The sequence below is a fragment of the Dama dama genome, chromosome 12, assembly GCF_033118175.1.
Source record: "Dama dama isolate Ldn47 chromosome 12, ASM3311817v1, whole genome shotgun sequence".
NCBI classification, from domain to species: Eukaryota; Metazoa; Chordata; class Mammalia; order Artiodactyla; family Cervidae; genus Dama; species Dama dama.
This window is the reverse complement of record NC_083692.1, coordinates 91983749-91999664: the sequence shown is the minus strand read 5'-3', so window position 1 is coordinate 91999664 and position 15916 is coordinate 91983749. Positions and strand designations below refer to the sequence as shown.

At 35.0% G+C, this 15916-nt stretch overlaps 1 protein-coding gene across 1 annotated transcript in view; it reads right to left on the bottom strand.

Annotated features, from left to right (window-relative positions):
* The window catches only part of AP3B1 (adaptor related protein complex 3 subunit beta 1), a 227970-nt gene that overhangs the window by 63816 nt on the left and 148238 nt on the right, over positions 1-15916 (bottom strand). The window contains exons 21-22 of the mRNA XM_061158118.1: positions 12121-12193; positions 6367-6473 (exon numbers count right to left, since the gene is read on the bottom strand). Coding sequence (XP_061014101.1) covers positions 6367-6473; positions 12121-12193 — 180 coding nt within the window. The remainder of the gene's footprint in view (positions 1-6366; positions 6474-12120; positions 12194-15916) is intronic.

Genomic DNA, 15916 nt, shown 5'->3' with positions numbered 1-15916 from the left:
TGGTTATTCCAACTTCTATGTTATGCTTTAGCCACAGTGAACAGCTGTTTCTCCAATTTTCCAACATTTCTAATACCCTAGGTGAACAATTGACACTTCTGCTGTGCTCTGCTTAGTCACACAACTGTGCCCGCCTCTCAGTGACCCAATGGACAGTAGCCCACCAGGCTCGTCTATCCATGGGGATTCTCCAGGCAAGAATACTGGAGTGGGCTGCTACCCCTCTTCCCAACCCAGGGATTGAACCCAAGTCTCCGGCATCCCAGGCGGATTCTTTACTGTCTGAGCCACCAGGAATAATTCACTTTTATTTCACATTTACTCTTAATATGCAAACTTCATCCCTCCCCTTCTTTTCTCATCTTCGCCAGAGGACTAATACTCTGAGGATTGCTACTACTGAATTGTGGGGGTGTGAAGTATAAGAATTTAGAAACTCTTAGCCTAACAATAATATAGTTAAAAAAAAAAAATTTACAAGTAATTCACTAAAAATTCAGTTTCTTTACTGATACACTCTCAGTTCAGTTCAATTCAGTTGTTCAGTCATATTCAACTCTTGGTGGCACACCAGGCCTCCCTGTCCATTACCAACTCCTGGAGTTTACTTAAGCTCATGCCCATCGAGTCGGTGATGCCATCCAGCCACCTCATCCTCTGTCATCCCCTTCTCCTCCTGCCCCCAATCCCTCCCAGCATCAGGGTCTTTTCCAATAAGTCAACTCTTCGCATGAGGTGGCCTAAATACTGGAGTTTCAGCTTCAGCATCAGTCCTTCCAATGAACACCCAGGACTGATCTCCTTTAGGGTGGACTGGTTGGATCTCCTTGCAGTCCAAGGGACTCTCAAGAGTCTTCTCCAACACCACACTTCAAAAGCATCAATTTTTCGGCGCTCAGCTTTCTTCACAGTCCAACTCTCACATCCATACATGACCACTGGAGAAACCATAGCTTTGACCAGACGGACTTTTGTTGGCAAAGTAATGTCTCTGCTTTTAATATGCTATCTAGGTTGGTCATAACTTTCCTTCCAAGGAGTAAGCATCTTTTAATTTCATGGCTTCAGTCACCATCTGCAGTGATTTTGGAGCCCCAAAAAATAAAGTCTGACACTGTTTCCACTGTCTCCCCATCTATTTCCCATGAGGTGATGGGACCAGATGCCATGATCTTAGTTTTCTGAATGTTAAGCTTTAAGCCAACTTTTTCACTCTCCTCTTTTCACTTTCATCAAGAGGCTTTTTAGTTCCTCTTCACTTTCTGCCATAAGGGTGGTGTCATCTGTATATCTGAGGTTATTGATATTTCTCACAGCAATCTTAGTTCTAGCCTGTGCTTCTTCCAGCCCAGCATTTCTCATGATGTACTCTGCATATAAGTTTAATATATAAGCAGGGTGACAATATCCAGTCTTGACGTATTCCTTTTCCTATTTGGAACCAGTCTGTTGCTCCATGTTCAGTTCTAACTGTTGCTTCCTGACCTACATCAAACCACTTACGATTATACACTGGAATGAACAAAGAGATTCAGGGGATTAAATATGATAGACAGAGTGCTTGAAGAACTTTGGACAGAGATTCGTGACATTGTACAGGAGGCAGGGATCAAGACCATCCCCAAGAAAAAGAAATGCAAAAAGTCAAAATGGTTGTCTGAGGAGGCCTTACAAATAGCTGAGAAAAGAAGAGAAGTGAAATGCAAAGAGAAAAGGAAAGATACACCCCTTTGAATGCAGAGTTCTAAAGAATAGCAAGGAGAAACAAGAAAGCCTTCCTCAGTGATCAATGCAAAGAAATAGAGGAAAACAACAGAATGCGAAAGACTAGAAATCTCTTCAAGAATATTAGAGATACCAAAGGAACATTTCATGCAACGACGGGCATAATAAAGGACAGAAAAGGTAAGGACCTAACAGAAGCAGAAGATATTAAGAAAATGTGGCAAGAATACACAGAAGACCTATACAAAAAAGATCTTAATGACCTAGATGAAATTGAAAGAGAAGAATTAAAAAGCTGGCTTAAAACTCAACATTCAAAAAACAAAGATCATGGCATCTAGTCCCATCACTTCATGGCAAATAGATGGGGAAATAATGGAAATAATGACAGACGTTATTTTCTTGGGCTCCAAAAGCACTCCAGACGGTGACCGCAGCCATGAGATTAAAAGACACTTGCTCCTTGGAAGAAAAGCTATGACCAACCCAAACAGCACATTAAAAAGCAGAGACATTACTTTGCTGACAAAGGTCCGTCTAGTCAAAGCCATGGTTTTTCCAATAGTCAAGTATGGATGTGAGAGTTGGACCATAAAGAAAGCTGAGCACTGAAGAATGGATGCTTTTGAACTGTGGTGTTGGAGAAGACTCTTGAGAGTCCCTTGAACTGCCAGGAGAAACAAACCAGTCCATCCTAAAGGAAATCAGTCCTGAATATTCATTGGAAGGACTGATGCTGAAGCTGTAACTCCAACACTTTGGCCACCTGACGTGAAGAACTGATGCATTTGAAAAGACCCTGATGCTGGGAAAGATTGAAAGTGGAAGAAGAAGGGGACAACAGAGGATGAGATGGTTGGATGGCATCACTAACTCAATGGATGTGAGTTTGAGGAAGCTCTGGGAGTTGGTGATGGACAGGGAAGCCTGGCGTGCTGCAGTCTGTGGGGCTGCAAAGAGCTGGACATAACTGAGCGACTGGACTGAACTGAACTAATGAAATAGAAGTCACCATATAAGCTAAAAAGTGTTTAATCCATTTATTTTCACACTCAAATCATCCCAGCATAATTTGTTTGCTTAAAAATTCCACAGATTCACAAAATGTTAGAGTTAAAAGGAAACATGGAGATCTACTTTGCTTTTATTTTAGAGGGGAGAAAACCAAATTACTTGCTTAATATAATTACTGTTGTTGATTCAGAAAGACAGACATTAGGTATCAATAAAATGGCATCCTAGTCATTCATATACATGCTTACCATGCCTATTACAAAATGACTGCTTTTTGGGTTATATATATATATATTTATTAATCTTTGCCTAGAGAAACTCTGGAAAATACTACATATAATAGTATTTTCTTCTTTCATTCTCCTTACATTTAAAAAATAGTCAGTATACAATTTTATAAAGTTGAGGTAAAATACATAATATTTTATATTGTTTCATCATTTAATTTTATACCACATTTTTAAAATCTCAAAGATTTAATAAAACCATCTTTATTAAGACTACACAACATTCTTTAATTTGACTCTGCCATACTTGATGCAACCATCATTCTCCTATCACGGCACTGTGGTTACAAATAACCATGCACATAAACCTCTGTATTTCTAATTATTTCCTTAGAAGAAAAACCTAGACATAAGATTACTGGGTTTCCCTTGTGGCTCAGTAAAGAATCTATCTGCAATGCAAAAGACCTGGGTTCTATCTCTGGGTCAGGAAGATCCCCTGGAAAAGGGAATGGCTACCCACTCCAGTATTCTTGCCTGGAGAACATCCCTGGGCTACAGTCCATGGGATTGCAAAGAGTTGGACACAACTGACTGACTAACACTTTCACAAGATTACTCTGTCAACCAGGATGCATATTTTGATGATTCTATACACAGATGCCCAAAGTGCCACCCAGAATGATGGTTTAGACGACATCAGTGGAGAAGTATGTAACGCCTGTTTCACTGCATCCCTCATTCGTTTTCTGGATGAATCCCAGGGAAGATTCATTCAATAAGGATTATACCACGTTCCTCACAACTTTCACCTGTCTTGTTGGACATTCATAACGTGGAAACCTGTTTAAAAATCACCTGGTCCTAGAACACTTTTCATATCAGTACAGAGTAGTCTTTTATGGGTGGGGGGGCCCACACTGCAAGATTTTAAAATATTCAATTTTCCAGGAATAACTACCAGAAAAACCATTCAATATTTTGGAAAATCATGTTACACCACAACTCATGGTATTTGGGTTGCTAATACAATCATACAGTTTATCGGTTTGCATTTACAGTTGCCGGCATCATTTCACTACTTCACTACATTTCTAATGTAGTTATAGTCGAACATTTATGGTCTAACGTAGTCATAGTCAATCATTGTACTATTTATTAGAAAGTACTTTTTTCTTTCTATTGAATTGAGGTAACATGTTGATTTTTAAATTAAGGATGTACTCATCCATGAATTTTATTTTGGGATTCAAGAGACCCTTGCATTTGTTGAGGTCCCATACCATTATTGGAGCTTTTAATTTTTGAGGACTAGTCTTTGAGTATTTCCTTGATGTCTTTAGTCTATTTCTATCTAAATTTGTACACCTAATGAGGAAACTTACACTTTGGTTGATTCAGCTTTCTAAAGTACTGTTTCAAGGGCTGAACGTGAGGTCAGGAGCCATGATATTCTGCATCAGAACGCTCAATTTATTTCCATAGGTTCTACTTTTCAAGGCTCTACTTTTCTCTTTGTTTAAAGTTCTATTGGTTTCTTTATTGGCTTGTTGCTGGTGAATTTCTGATTGCCATTCTTGTTATGATCACTTGTTTGACCATTTTGTTAGCTTTTGGGGATGAAGGTTGTGATCCTGCTTCACCTGGGAGTTCTTTTTATTGGGCATACTCTTTCGAGAGAGTGCTTTGCTTTTCCTTTGAAGAGACCATCTCAATAAATATTTTCTTTAGTATAAAAAGATGAGTCCTTCAATTACTTTGTGATAAGTGAAAATTTACTACAAGCTTTTCTAATCTCAATTGCATTCTTCTTACAGCTAATAAAGTGTGAGTCTACTCAGGGTCCATTATCACGTATTATACCACTTCCAAAAATATTAGCTAATATTTATTGAGTGATGACAATGTGCCAGTCACTGTTCTAAGAGCTTCACATTTATTAGCTCATTAATCTGCAAGAACCTGTGAAGTAGATATTATCTTCATAGGAAACTTAGGTGCAGAGAAGCTACTTCCCAATTTGCCCAAGGTCACATAGTTAGCAAGTGGCAAAGCAGGGATTTCCTTTTTGGTCATCTGATATCAAACCCAAGTTATTCATCTACCACCTTATTGCCTCCCAAGTTTTTAGGGTCCTCCCTTTGCCTCAAAAACTTACTGTGCTTCACTATAGATTTTTTGATGACCAGTTTCTCTTTACAAATGCTTAATAAATATTTATTACTTAAATGAAATAACTACCCACTTTCCCCTCCTCTCTTCTAATGTGCCTTGACCTTTTATAGTAAGAAGGACAAACTAAAGTCCCAAATACCGCTTTACTCATTTCTGAGTGATAAAGAGATAATCATGTTCTACAAACTGAAAAACAACATGATACGCTTAAGAGTTTTCGCCTGTATTTTCTGAGTTGACCAACGCTAAAGGGGAATGCACGGAGCTCTTTTGAGTGTTTCATTGCACAGCCTTGATATCACATTTGCTTTGAAGAGGAGATTTGTTGGTAGCACTGTACAAGAATTAGGTACTGCTCTCTCTTATCTCTGGCAGAAGCAGTTCTATGTTTCCTGGCAGCTCAAATCACCAATCATGTACACCCTGCTCGCCCTGGCAACCACTGGTTCAGCAGATCTGCTCAAGCTACCTGTGTGCCCACCAGAACTTGCTGTGCTACTGCTTCGTTTGTCAGATTGCCAACGACAGAGTAATAGGAGGAAGCATACCAACAGATTATACATCTCGGGCAGCATGCCTGACTCAGAGCGAAAGGTTAGTGGTATAACATGCCAACACAGAAAAAGTTACTGTACTTTCAGATATTGTGACAGGCTGATGGCTTTGGCATTATTTTGAGATAGGTAAGCCTCTTGCCTCGTTGCCAAGTCAGTCCCCACAAATAATATTAAAGAATTTTCTTAAAAGACATTAAGGCATGTACATATAATGCAAATAGAAACACAATGTAAAAAGAAATACAATCTTGAGTTTTTAAATAAAAACAAGAGTTTTAGTAGCCTGTGATAAAGGAATAGTGTGGTAGACATAGACTCATGATGAGAATGGGAGTCTCTTCATGTAGAAAACAGTTCTTCAGGACCGAATCTATGTATATAAACTAACTCAATGTGGCAAAGAACTTTTCATAAGTTAGATACATAACAATACCAGAGAAAAATGTACACATGGTAAGTAAGTGTGGATAACAAGGAGAAATTGAGACAACGGTTTGGATAGAGCTAATTTAAAAATATATTTACAAAATTAAAAGGTCAAATTTGAAATAGATTTGTTAAGAGGAAGAACTGTTTGAGGCTAAGAATCTAATTATTTGTATTTTAATAAAAAAAGATGCAATGGCATAATTTGAAAACTGAGTTAATATATTTTGAAAATTACTTACGCTAATGACTGATGAAGTAGCTGACAAGTTTAAACCTTCAAGATCAGCTATCAGGCTTGGAGAAAGAGCTGGGGTGGGAAGTGCAACTGGAGTGGACACCGGGTTGACTGTAAGTAAAGGGCCAAATTAGCACATGTGCATGAAAATTTAATTCATATTACTAAAAGCAACATTTTTATTTTGCTGGTAAATCTAATTAAATTACTTTGATTAATAAGTCTATGACAATTCTATTTAACATCTTGATTTAGTCAAGCTATTATCAAGTCATGGCAGTTATTAGTCTTAGCTTTCAAAACATAATGACAAATCCTATAACAAAATAAGAATATAAATACCTTGAGTAATACTTTTTGAAAATTTTAATCTCCCAACATTATCACTAACATTAATCATCCAGTAGCTTAACTAAAAGAAAAAGGTAAAGAAACATTTTTTCAGACTACTGTAAAGGATAACAACAGCTCTCAAGAGAGTTTTCCAGTTGGGATATAAGCCTTAAAAGAGTGTTTATTAAATCTTTTCTCTATTTTATTCTCCACTGTAATAATTATAAGGGGCCCAGACTACCTAATTCACTTCTAATTATACTCAGCAAAAGCTATGAGCTAGATAAAAATATTTGATTCTATCAATAAAAGAAATTTGAAAAACTTTTGTAAACACAAATTTGATCACATCACTGTCATGCTGAAAACTCTTCAAAGATTTACAACTGTCTACAAAAATAAAGTCCAACTCCTTACTTAAATGTGCAAGGTCTTCTATGATCTAGCTCTGCACTGTCTAATAGAACTTTCTGAGATGATGGAAATGTTAACTGTAATGGCCAACATGATTGTCATTAGCCAGTATACCAACTGCACTCCTGAAATGTGGCTAGTGTGATCAAAGAACTGCATTTTAAAATTTAATTAAATTTAAATAGCTACATGTGGCCAGTGGGCACCATATTGGGCAGGTCTAGCTTAGTTCCAATTTCATCAGTCACTCTTATGTTTTAGCTCTACCAAGTAAGTTTCCAAGATCTTGCTTCACGTCTTTGAACCTTGTATATTCTATCCACTTTGCCTAAAGGTCCTTCTCTGCCTCATTCACCTTGCAGTCTGTATCCACTGAGATACCACTGAGAGGGAAGGCGCAACTAGACTCACTTAAACATGGTCTCTGTGTGTCTTCTTCGTTCTACAGGTACACTTGGATACACTTCTTCAACTATACTTCTCCTGTAGTACAAATTTGTGTCTTTAAATGTTTTCATCTCTCCTGGTCTGTGTGAGTGGACTTTGACACATTTTCAGTACTTAGTCATTGTTCAACTGTTTGTTGAATGAAATAAATTCAAATGCGGAGAAAGTTTTAGCTTCCAACAAATTCTCACTCTACAATAACACTATAAAGGAAGTCACATTTACTTCATGTGGCATCCATTTTCAAGCATCTTTCTCTCACTTTAGTCTCACAATATCCTGTAAGTTAGGCAGAACAAATATTCATTCATAAAATTATCAATAAGTACTTTTTGAACAATGGAGCAAGAGAGAGACAAAGAAGTTCAAGATATGGTCCCTGTCTTCAAGAAACTTAAAACCCAACTGAGGAAAAAAGATACATGCTTGAAGACAAAAAAAAAAGTAACAATACGGTCCATAAATGATATTGCCAAAAGAAGAAAAGTTTCAAAAAGAAAATCTGAAAATCTCAACATGCCCAAGAGAAAAAGCAGCATGGATGCTGGCTGGGGAGGGAGTGGAGCCCTGAGCTGCTCCCCTGCACTCTTCAAGGAGTGTGCTCTTAGTGAGAAGCACTGCTACAATATCTCCATGCTTCCTTAGACACACGTCAAAAACCACCAACAATTAGCAAGTGCCATAGGGAATTGTAAAAAAAAAAGGATCAATGGGGATAGAGTGGCAAGAGAAGGCTTGGTGAGTAGGAGGGAATGAAGCCCGGTTTTAAATTAAGGGTAGAATTCAAATTAATAGGAAAGGAAGAAGCTGGTTAGTTACTGAATGAGATGATGTAAACAAGGGCTGAGAGGTGGGAATGTAAAGCTAAGGGGATTGGATTTATCCTATAAATCAAAGAGAACTATTAAAAATCTACCAGAAAGAGGAGTAGTAAGATATATGGTACTGCATAATTAGTCAGAGGCTGTTGTAAGAGACAGACTGAAGAAACGTAAAGAGCACTCAGTTTGGCACTGAGGAAGAATTTACGATAGTTCAGGCACAGTATGATGAGGACGGAAGTAAGATAACGGCATGAATGGGCAGAAGGGGCATTTATGTAAAGACAGTGTAAAATGAAGCCTATGGAGATTAAAACTTGCAAGATCATAAAACAAGTGAGTGGAAGAACCACTGTAGGACTAGAAATTGGTTCTTCTTTAATTTGAATCAAAATGTGTTGCCTTTCCATGCAACATGTAACTTTTCCAGTGGGCTCTAAGGGCACGTCTGCCCATTTGTTTGTCTATCCATCCAATCCAAAATATTAGGTGACCATGTAAGAAATAAAAAAACTGAGCATGAAATAGCCTCTGATTTTAATTATAGCTTGGCTGAAGACAGAGAAGAACAATTCACATCATAGGTAAGCTTGACTCTTACAGGAAAAAATATAAGCTTTTAATATCATTTCAGAAGGCTGAGGTTCTGGCATTAAAGAAATAAATTACACATCTGTTTACAGGTCTGGCAAGATCGAAGCTGGCACTGAAAGTTAATCCTAAATAGAATTCTGCAGGCAGCTGACTATGGTGAATTAATGAGTAAGAAACAAAATGACTCTATAGTTCTTTTTTTTTAAAGGCATACAAATTAAAATGAGATACCATTTCCACCTATCAAACTGGCAAAGGCAATTTTAAAATACAAAACCAGCACTGGTAAACCAGGGTGAAAGGAATCTGGCACTCTCATATTACTACTGGGTATGTTGGTACCAACTCTGTGGAAGGCAATTTTAGACAGTAGAATTCTTCATAGCTTTTGTCCTGGCAACTCTACTCCTGGGAATTTATCTTAAGGATATAGTCATGGAGACAATGCAATAACATACTTACAAAGACGCATATAGCTTCACTGATTAAGACAGCAAGAAATGGAAACAACAGTTAATTAAATAATAAGTTTTATTTCCACAATAGTAAACTTACAGTATAAAGGATAACCTTACAGTCTTAAAAGTTGTTAAGGAATATTTATGGTAAAGAAAGAAATGTGAATGATAAAGAAAGAAAGAGGCAAATAATAAAACAGAATTTCAAATCTCCAATTTGGAGGAAAAAGGATTTACCTATAAAAAGATGCTGAACTGATCTGTCAGAATGCTAACCCATTTTCTTTTCAAAACTTTCTACAAAACACTTTCTTTACTAAAGTATATTTAATAATTAGACAACTGTTCTTCTGATCAAAGTTATGCTTCAAAATCTCAGTAAAACTTTTAATATATAAAAATTTTTAAATGACTAATTACTGGGTATTAAAAACAAACAGAAATATATCTGAGGTTGAGTTAAATGTCAGTTGGGAAGAAATTTCCCTTAAAAAAAAGACTTACATTTAAATTCTTAAAACTTAGTATTTAAGAAAATCTTTGTTTCTATGTACTTTTAAAAAAGCTTTAAAAAGAAATAATAAAAATTGTATCATTTTATAGGTTTCGCTTTTCTCTTTAGCTGCCAGAAAATCCACAGTCAAATATAAGGAGAAAAGGAATGAGTACACTCTAGTACCTTGTAACATTGACTCTTAATTCCTTTTTAAAGGTCTGACTGTTGTTCTTTTACAATTTAAAACTTAAAACTTTACACATAAATGTAAAAAATTCATTGTCACAGAGAGATACAAAATAAGTTGTTGTTTTTTTCCCCCTCTCCTCTGTCCCTAGTTCATTCTTACATCCCACAGGGGTCGGAGCTAACACTGTTAAGTATATCTTCTGTAGCCTTCCAGAAATATACAATGTATAATCATATTTGTATTTGTCTGCAGGATATAGTTCTTCTTTTACTTCTTTACAGAGGAGTCATAACCTACGTGTATTTTTTTGCACTTATAATGTTTCATATATATAATAACATAAACTAGCATATTAAAAAGGTACCTCACTTTTCTTAATGGTTATATCACACTATTGGTAGACATTTCATTTAGTTTCAGAACTGGGCTGTAAAAATAATGCTGCAGTGAAATCTGTATATACCTTTGCACATTAATTCAACAAATAGTTACTGGGTTCACACTATCTCCCAGGTGTTGCTCTAGGTGCTAAGAATAACAGTGAGCAAGACAGACAGTAAACAATACAAAAAAATATTTAAGATAATTTCAGATAGTGAAAAATGTCATGAAGACCATCAAGAATGATTCAATAAGTATGTAAGAGAAGGTGATCTTTAAGCTGAGATCTAAAAGATAAACATCAGCTTGCTATCAGAAGATCAGGAAGTGCTCTTAGCAGGGGAAACAGTAGAACAAAGGCCCTTGACAGGAAGGAGCCTGGCATATTTCAGAAATGCAGAGGAACAGTACGGATAAGAGGTAGGCAGGAGTCAGAGCACTAAAGGACTATGGACATTAAGTGTAAAATTAAGCCATTAGGTTAAAGAGTCTAAAACAAGGATGGAATAAGAATCTGCTTTTGCTAGTTTATCTACAGGATAAATTCCTAGAAAAGAACTGCTAGGTCAAAAGGTGTGTGGAATTTAATATCTTGACAGATATGGCTCAAATGACCTCAAAAACTGCACTTATATGCCTATGAAAAACATATGTATGGTATCTGCTTCTCCAAACCTTAACAATATTGGATGTTGCTTTAAAAATCTTAGCCAAGAGGTAAGAAGTGATGTAAACTTTAAAATCTTTGCCAATAAGTGAGAAATTATTCAAATTTGGTTCCAATTTTATTTTTAGTTTCTCTGTTAAATATTTTTCAGTATTATATAGTTTAATTTCTCTACAGTAAGGATTTGCCATGACTATTAGAAATAGGCAAGGTAAACAACATACATAGAACAGGTTCTGTGACAACATGACATAAATGCGTTAACTCACATCTGGCACAGGAAAACTATACTGCAAAATGACAGCAGTTTAGTGTTCAGAAATCTCACTTATTGTTACTCTTCCTCTAGTGCAAAATCTCCTGATCCACAAAGTTAGTTCTACTGTCTTTCTCAAAATTCAGGAGACTTTAAAGGAAGGCGAATACACATTTTTGTAAAGGATTCTAACTTCTTAGAAGTGAATTTGGTGAGGAAAGATTTTTTGCAGTTAAAATATTGATAGATATAAATTTTACTGCATTCCAAAAGGTTTGTGCTTATTTCTGTTCACACCCCAAGTGTGGCAAGTAGAGAACAGTGATGTCCTTTACATTTCCAATTACATCCCTAATTCCCTATATTAAGTTAGATATCTTGATCTCCATAGTCAACATTTAACAATGTAGAAGTTGTGAGATATGGATAATTATTCACTAAAACCAAAGAGTTTAAAATGAATTTGATGCATTTTATTTGACAAATTATACTTATTTAGGTGATACAAAACTAACTGATATACAGAACAGATGGGAAAAAATACTAATAGAAATAATTTTTGATATTTTCTAGTCTATTGATATCTATAAATCTTTTGTAATACATGTTGATTATTTTGAGACATGTAAATGAAAGGTACTATAAAAATGAAAAATACTACTGCTAAGCACAGATAAAAAGATTTAAATTTCAATACTTACAATCATCTAGATCTAGAAGTGAAACATCTTTGGTAAGAGCATTTCTATCTTGCTTTGTTTTTTTTTCTTTCTCCTACAAAATAATAAATATTTTATTTATTGCATATTCTATCTTAAAAATCTATGACATAGTCCTTAACATTTCAAAACAAACATTTTCCCCCCTTTGCTTAGTCTTCCATAAAAAAATCAAGTTAAGTTTCTATATGGTTATGTGAAATGCTTTTTTGAACCAAAATTATTTCAGTTAGCACATGATATTTCTTCTTCACCTTGCAAACTTTTAAAATATTTTTTACTTAGAGATTATAAAGGACCTTCAGAAGGAAACTTAAAAGTAAATAATTATTTTATGTTCTGTCAACTTTTTGCTAACATAAAAATCTAATGTGACTCTTTGATAGAGAGTGTACAAATATTCTCAAAAATAATTTTAAAACAAGTTGATTTAAGAAAAAGAAATGCTTAAACAATACATGCTTAGCTCTGATACTGTCAGTGGGCTTGTGATAGCTCAGCCTTTTTGAGAGGTAGTCTGTAACAGGCATTGTACTAGGAACTTTACATTTCAACACTGGTTTGCATCGGACTTCTTTTGCCAAAGATATTCATTAAAAACCATAAATATTTTCAGGCTCTTGCTCTTTAGGGTTGAAAAGAATTAATTTACTTTCTTTTCTATTTTCCTTTGGGGAGGATAAGTATTTCAATATTTCTATACATAATTAGGGCTTCTTCCACCTCAGATTTGCTTATTTAGTCTATTATATTTTTGAAATGTGGATACCCATAGATTAGATTCCTAAGCCTCAAGGTAGTTACAGTATGCTTAGAGATTCAGAAAAGATGTGTAACTGTGAGGAAAAAAAAAAAAAAGGCACAGTACTGAGTAGTAGTATAAACAATTAAAGACCAACAAGGATTAGGGTGTTAAACAGATTTATCTGGGCCATGGTTACCTAACTTTATACTTTATTTTTACATTAAACCTTCACAAGTTGAAGGCCAAAACTTAAGCTTTTGACAAAATGTTGTTGTTCACCTATTCAATCATTCATTGATTCATACATGTATAGAATTTTTAATAGATTCTGTGTTAAGCAATGGAAGTTTAACACAACCAAGACAGACACAGTCTAGTACCTGCCTTCAGATGACTTATAATCCACCAAAGGAGTTTACATCTTATTACTCATGTAAGTAACTACAAATATTTTTGAAGTAGTCCTTTAGCTATGGAAAGGTATCACTAAAGCAAAAGGTACTTTACTAACATTTAAAGTCTGTATAGTGTTAGACCTCTTATAGCAGTGAACATACATGAACAAGAGCAATATATCACATAACATATCCGGTAACATTTTAAAACGATTTAAATCCTGCTTTTTTTTCCCCCTTCGCCAATACTCAGAAAAATTATTTTCAAGGATCACACAATAATATACATTAAAATACTAGCTAGAAACATCAGCATTGATTTTCTTCAAAATATTTATTTCTGCCACTGAAAACTCCAAATCATCTAGGTGGATTTTAATTTTCATTCGTTATTTAAAAACAAAACAAGCAATATGTGTCCTTCTTGCCACACCTGAAATAAATAACAATTTCTAGGACTGGAGAAAGAAAAATAAAAGAAATGTTAGTTTTGAAGCTGAAATGTGAAAGTCGCAGGTAACAAAAACACATTCAGAATGAATATGCCATCTCAACAAGAATAACATTCCTGTGAAGAAAGAACATAAAACAAAAAGCTTATCACCATGTGACTTTATCAAAATGCCATGCTGAGCACAATGGGTGTAGCTTCCTATAACCTACAATGGTGCATGACTGTCTTTATGGAACTGTAACCTCCCCACCTGAAAAATTAGAAACCTATCAAATCAAGACAAAGTTAAATCTGGAGGCAGGTCTATATACCTTATTTTCTACTTCACAGCTAAGAGTGTGTAACAATATCTATTAAACACACATCAGGTCACATATAACACAGGACAGAACTGCATGTGGAATTGGCATAATCTCTTATTAGAAGCCTAAAAGAAAGAGAAAAAAAGGATCTCAGAAGGACAGAATTTCATTGACTTTCTGAGTACAGCAAATAACTGGTGACTGAAATACAACATTAGCAATAGATAACGGTCATTTATACTGAATTGAAAAAGCCTTGCATTCCGAATCAAGGCTGTAAAAAGCATCGTGATGTGTTTGGCATTCCTCTCTCATATTTCATTTCTCATTTAAAAAAATCCACAGTAAGTTCAAAACATTTTCATACTTAAAGGATCTACTTTAAAAATAAAAGTCTGAATTCTAAACAAAGAAGTTAAGAGCCCCATTCCATCAAACATTTCTCCATTTGCAATTCATCTTGGTAATAGAGACAGAACCTGGGTAAATGCATATAGGACTTGAGGCAGGAGATTTTTCTTGCTCAATGCATAATTCATGTGCTCCGCCTGCAAAGTGTGTAAAATGAGAATTTCACACCGCAGCATGAGCCATGGAGCTGCAGAGAAAAGGCAGACGAAATCATATTTTACTGTGTGAATTTTATTTCTTACCCTCCCAATATTTATACAAAACCATCATTGACAAACCAAACACACTGACAGATCACCCACTGTTTCCATTGTGTTACTACTTGAGAAGAGATCAGGCAGAAAGATAGACAATTTGTTTTTGTATATTTTTTTAAATAGAGGATTAGGTTTTTAACAGCTGAGTGACTGTATTAGACTTTTATAAGGACAACAGTAACTGATCTTAAAATCTCACTACAAAAATACCTAGTTATCAATGCATCATCCTCAAATCTCCATTTGTTTCTATGGTATTCGATTATACACCTCAACACATCAACATTTTCAAGATGAAATACAAAGTCACAGGGTTAAGAAACTGATTGCTATTTAACATATTTCATTTCAAATAATAAATAAAAGATCCTGGAAATACTTATTAAACTCAAAAAAATGTAATTATATACCTTGTAAGGATTTTAAAAAATCTATCATGCATGTTTATCTTCATGCTGATTAAAAAAAAAAAAAAAGGAAGCAAAAAGAAGATCTAACACAGCATCAAATATGCTTCCTAACAGGAAACCATTATAAAGAGGTTTGAAATTTAAAACTATAAAACAGGATAAATGGTGATGTAAAGTTTGTCAAACCCACAAATTCAACGCTTATTTCTAGTCTCAAAGGACAAGGTATCCACATGAAATATTTTCAGTTAGAATTACCAACCAAAGACAATTTAATGATTCTCTTGCCTTCAAGTCATCTAACAAATCTGATTTTAAAAATCTGAGGCTCACACTTACACTTTGCTTGAAAACAAAATTACACTGCCAGAAAATTGAGACTTCTATATAAGTTAAAAAGAAGTCTAAACTGTTATACAAATCTTCCCTATTAGATTATACCTACTTCAAGAAGAAAGATTGCTTAATGGCAGTCACTGTGATTTAAAGATCTCAGTTGAAGTGAAATGCTATTTCTGTTCTGGAGAACTTAAAATATGAACTAAATTGGGAAAGACATAAATTGAAGGAGGCAAGTCTTTGAATTCTCAGAATAAAAACTAATATTCTACAATCTTCAGAGAAGTTATATAATTGCAACAATCATAAATACTTGAAAAAACACAAGTAAACCTTGTTTCCTAGTCACAGATAGGGCAGAAAACTGATCAGAAGAGAGTTCTTTTCACTGTTACCCACAATCTATTCATACCACATCCCATATTTACTTTATACCCAAGAATCTTTCACATGGTAGATATTTTA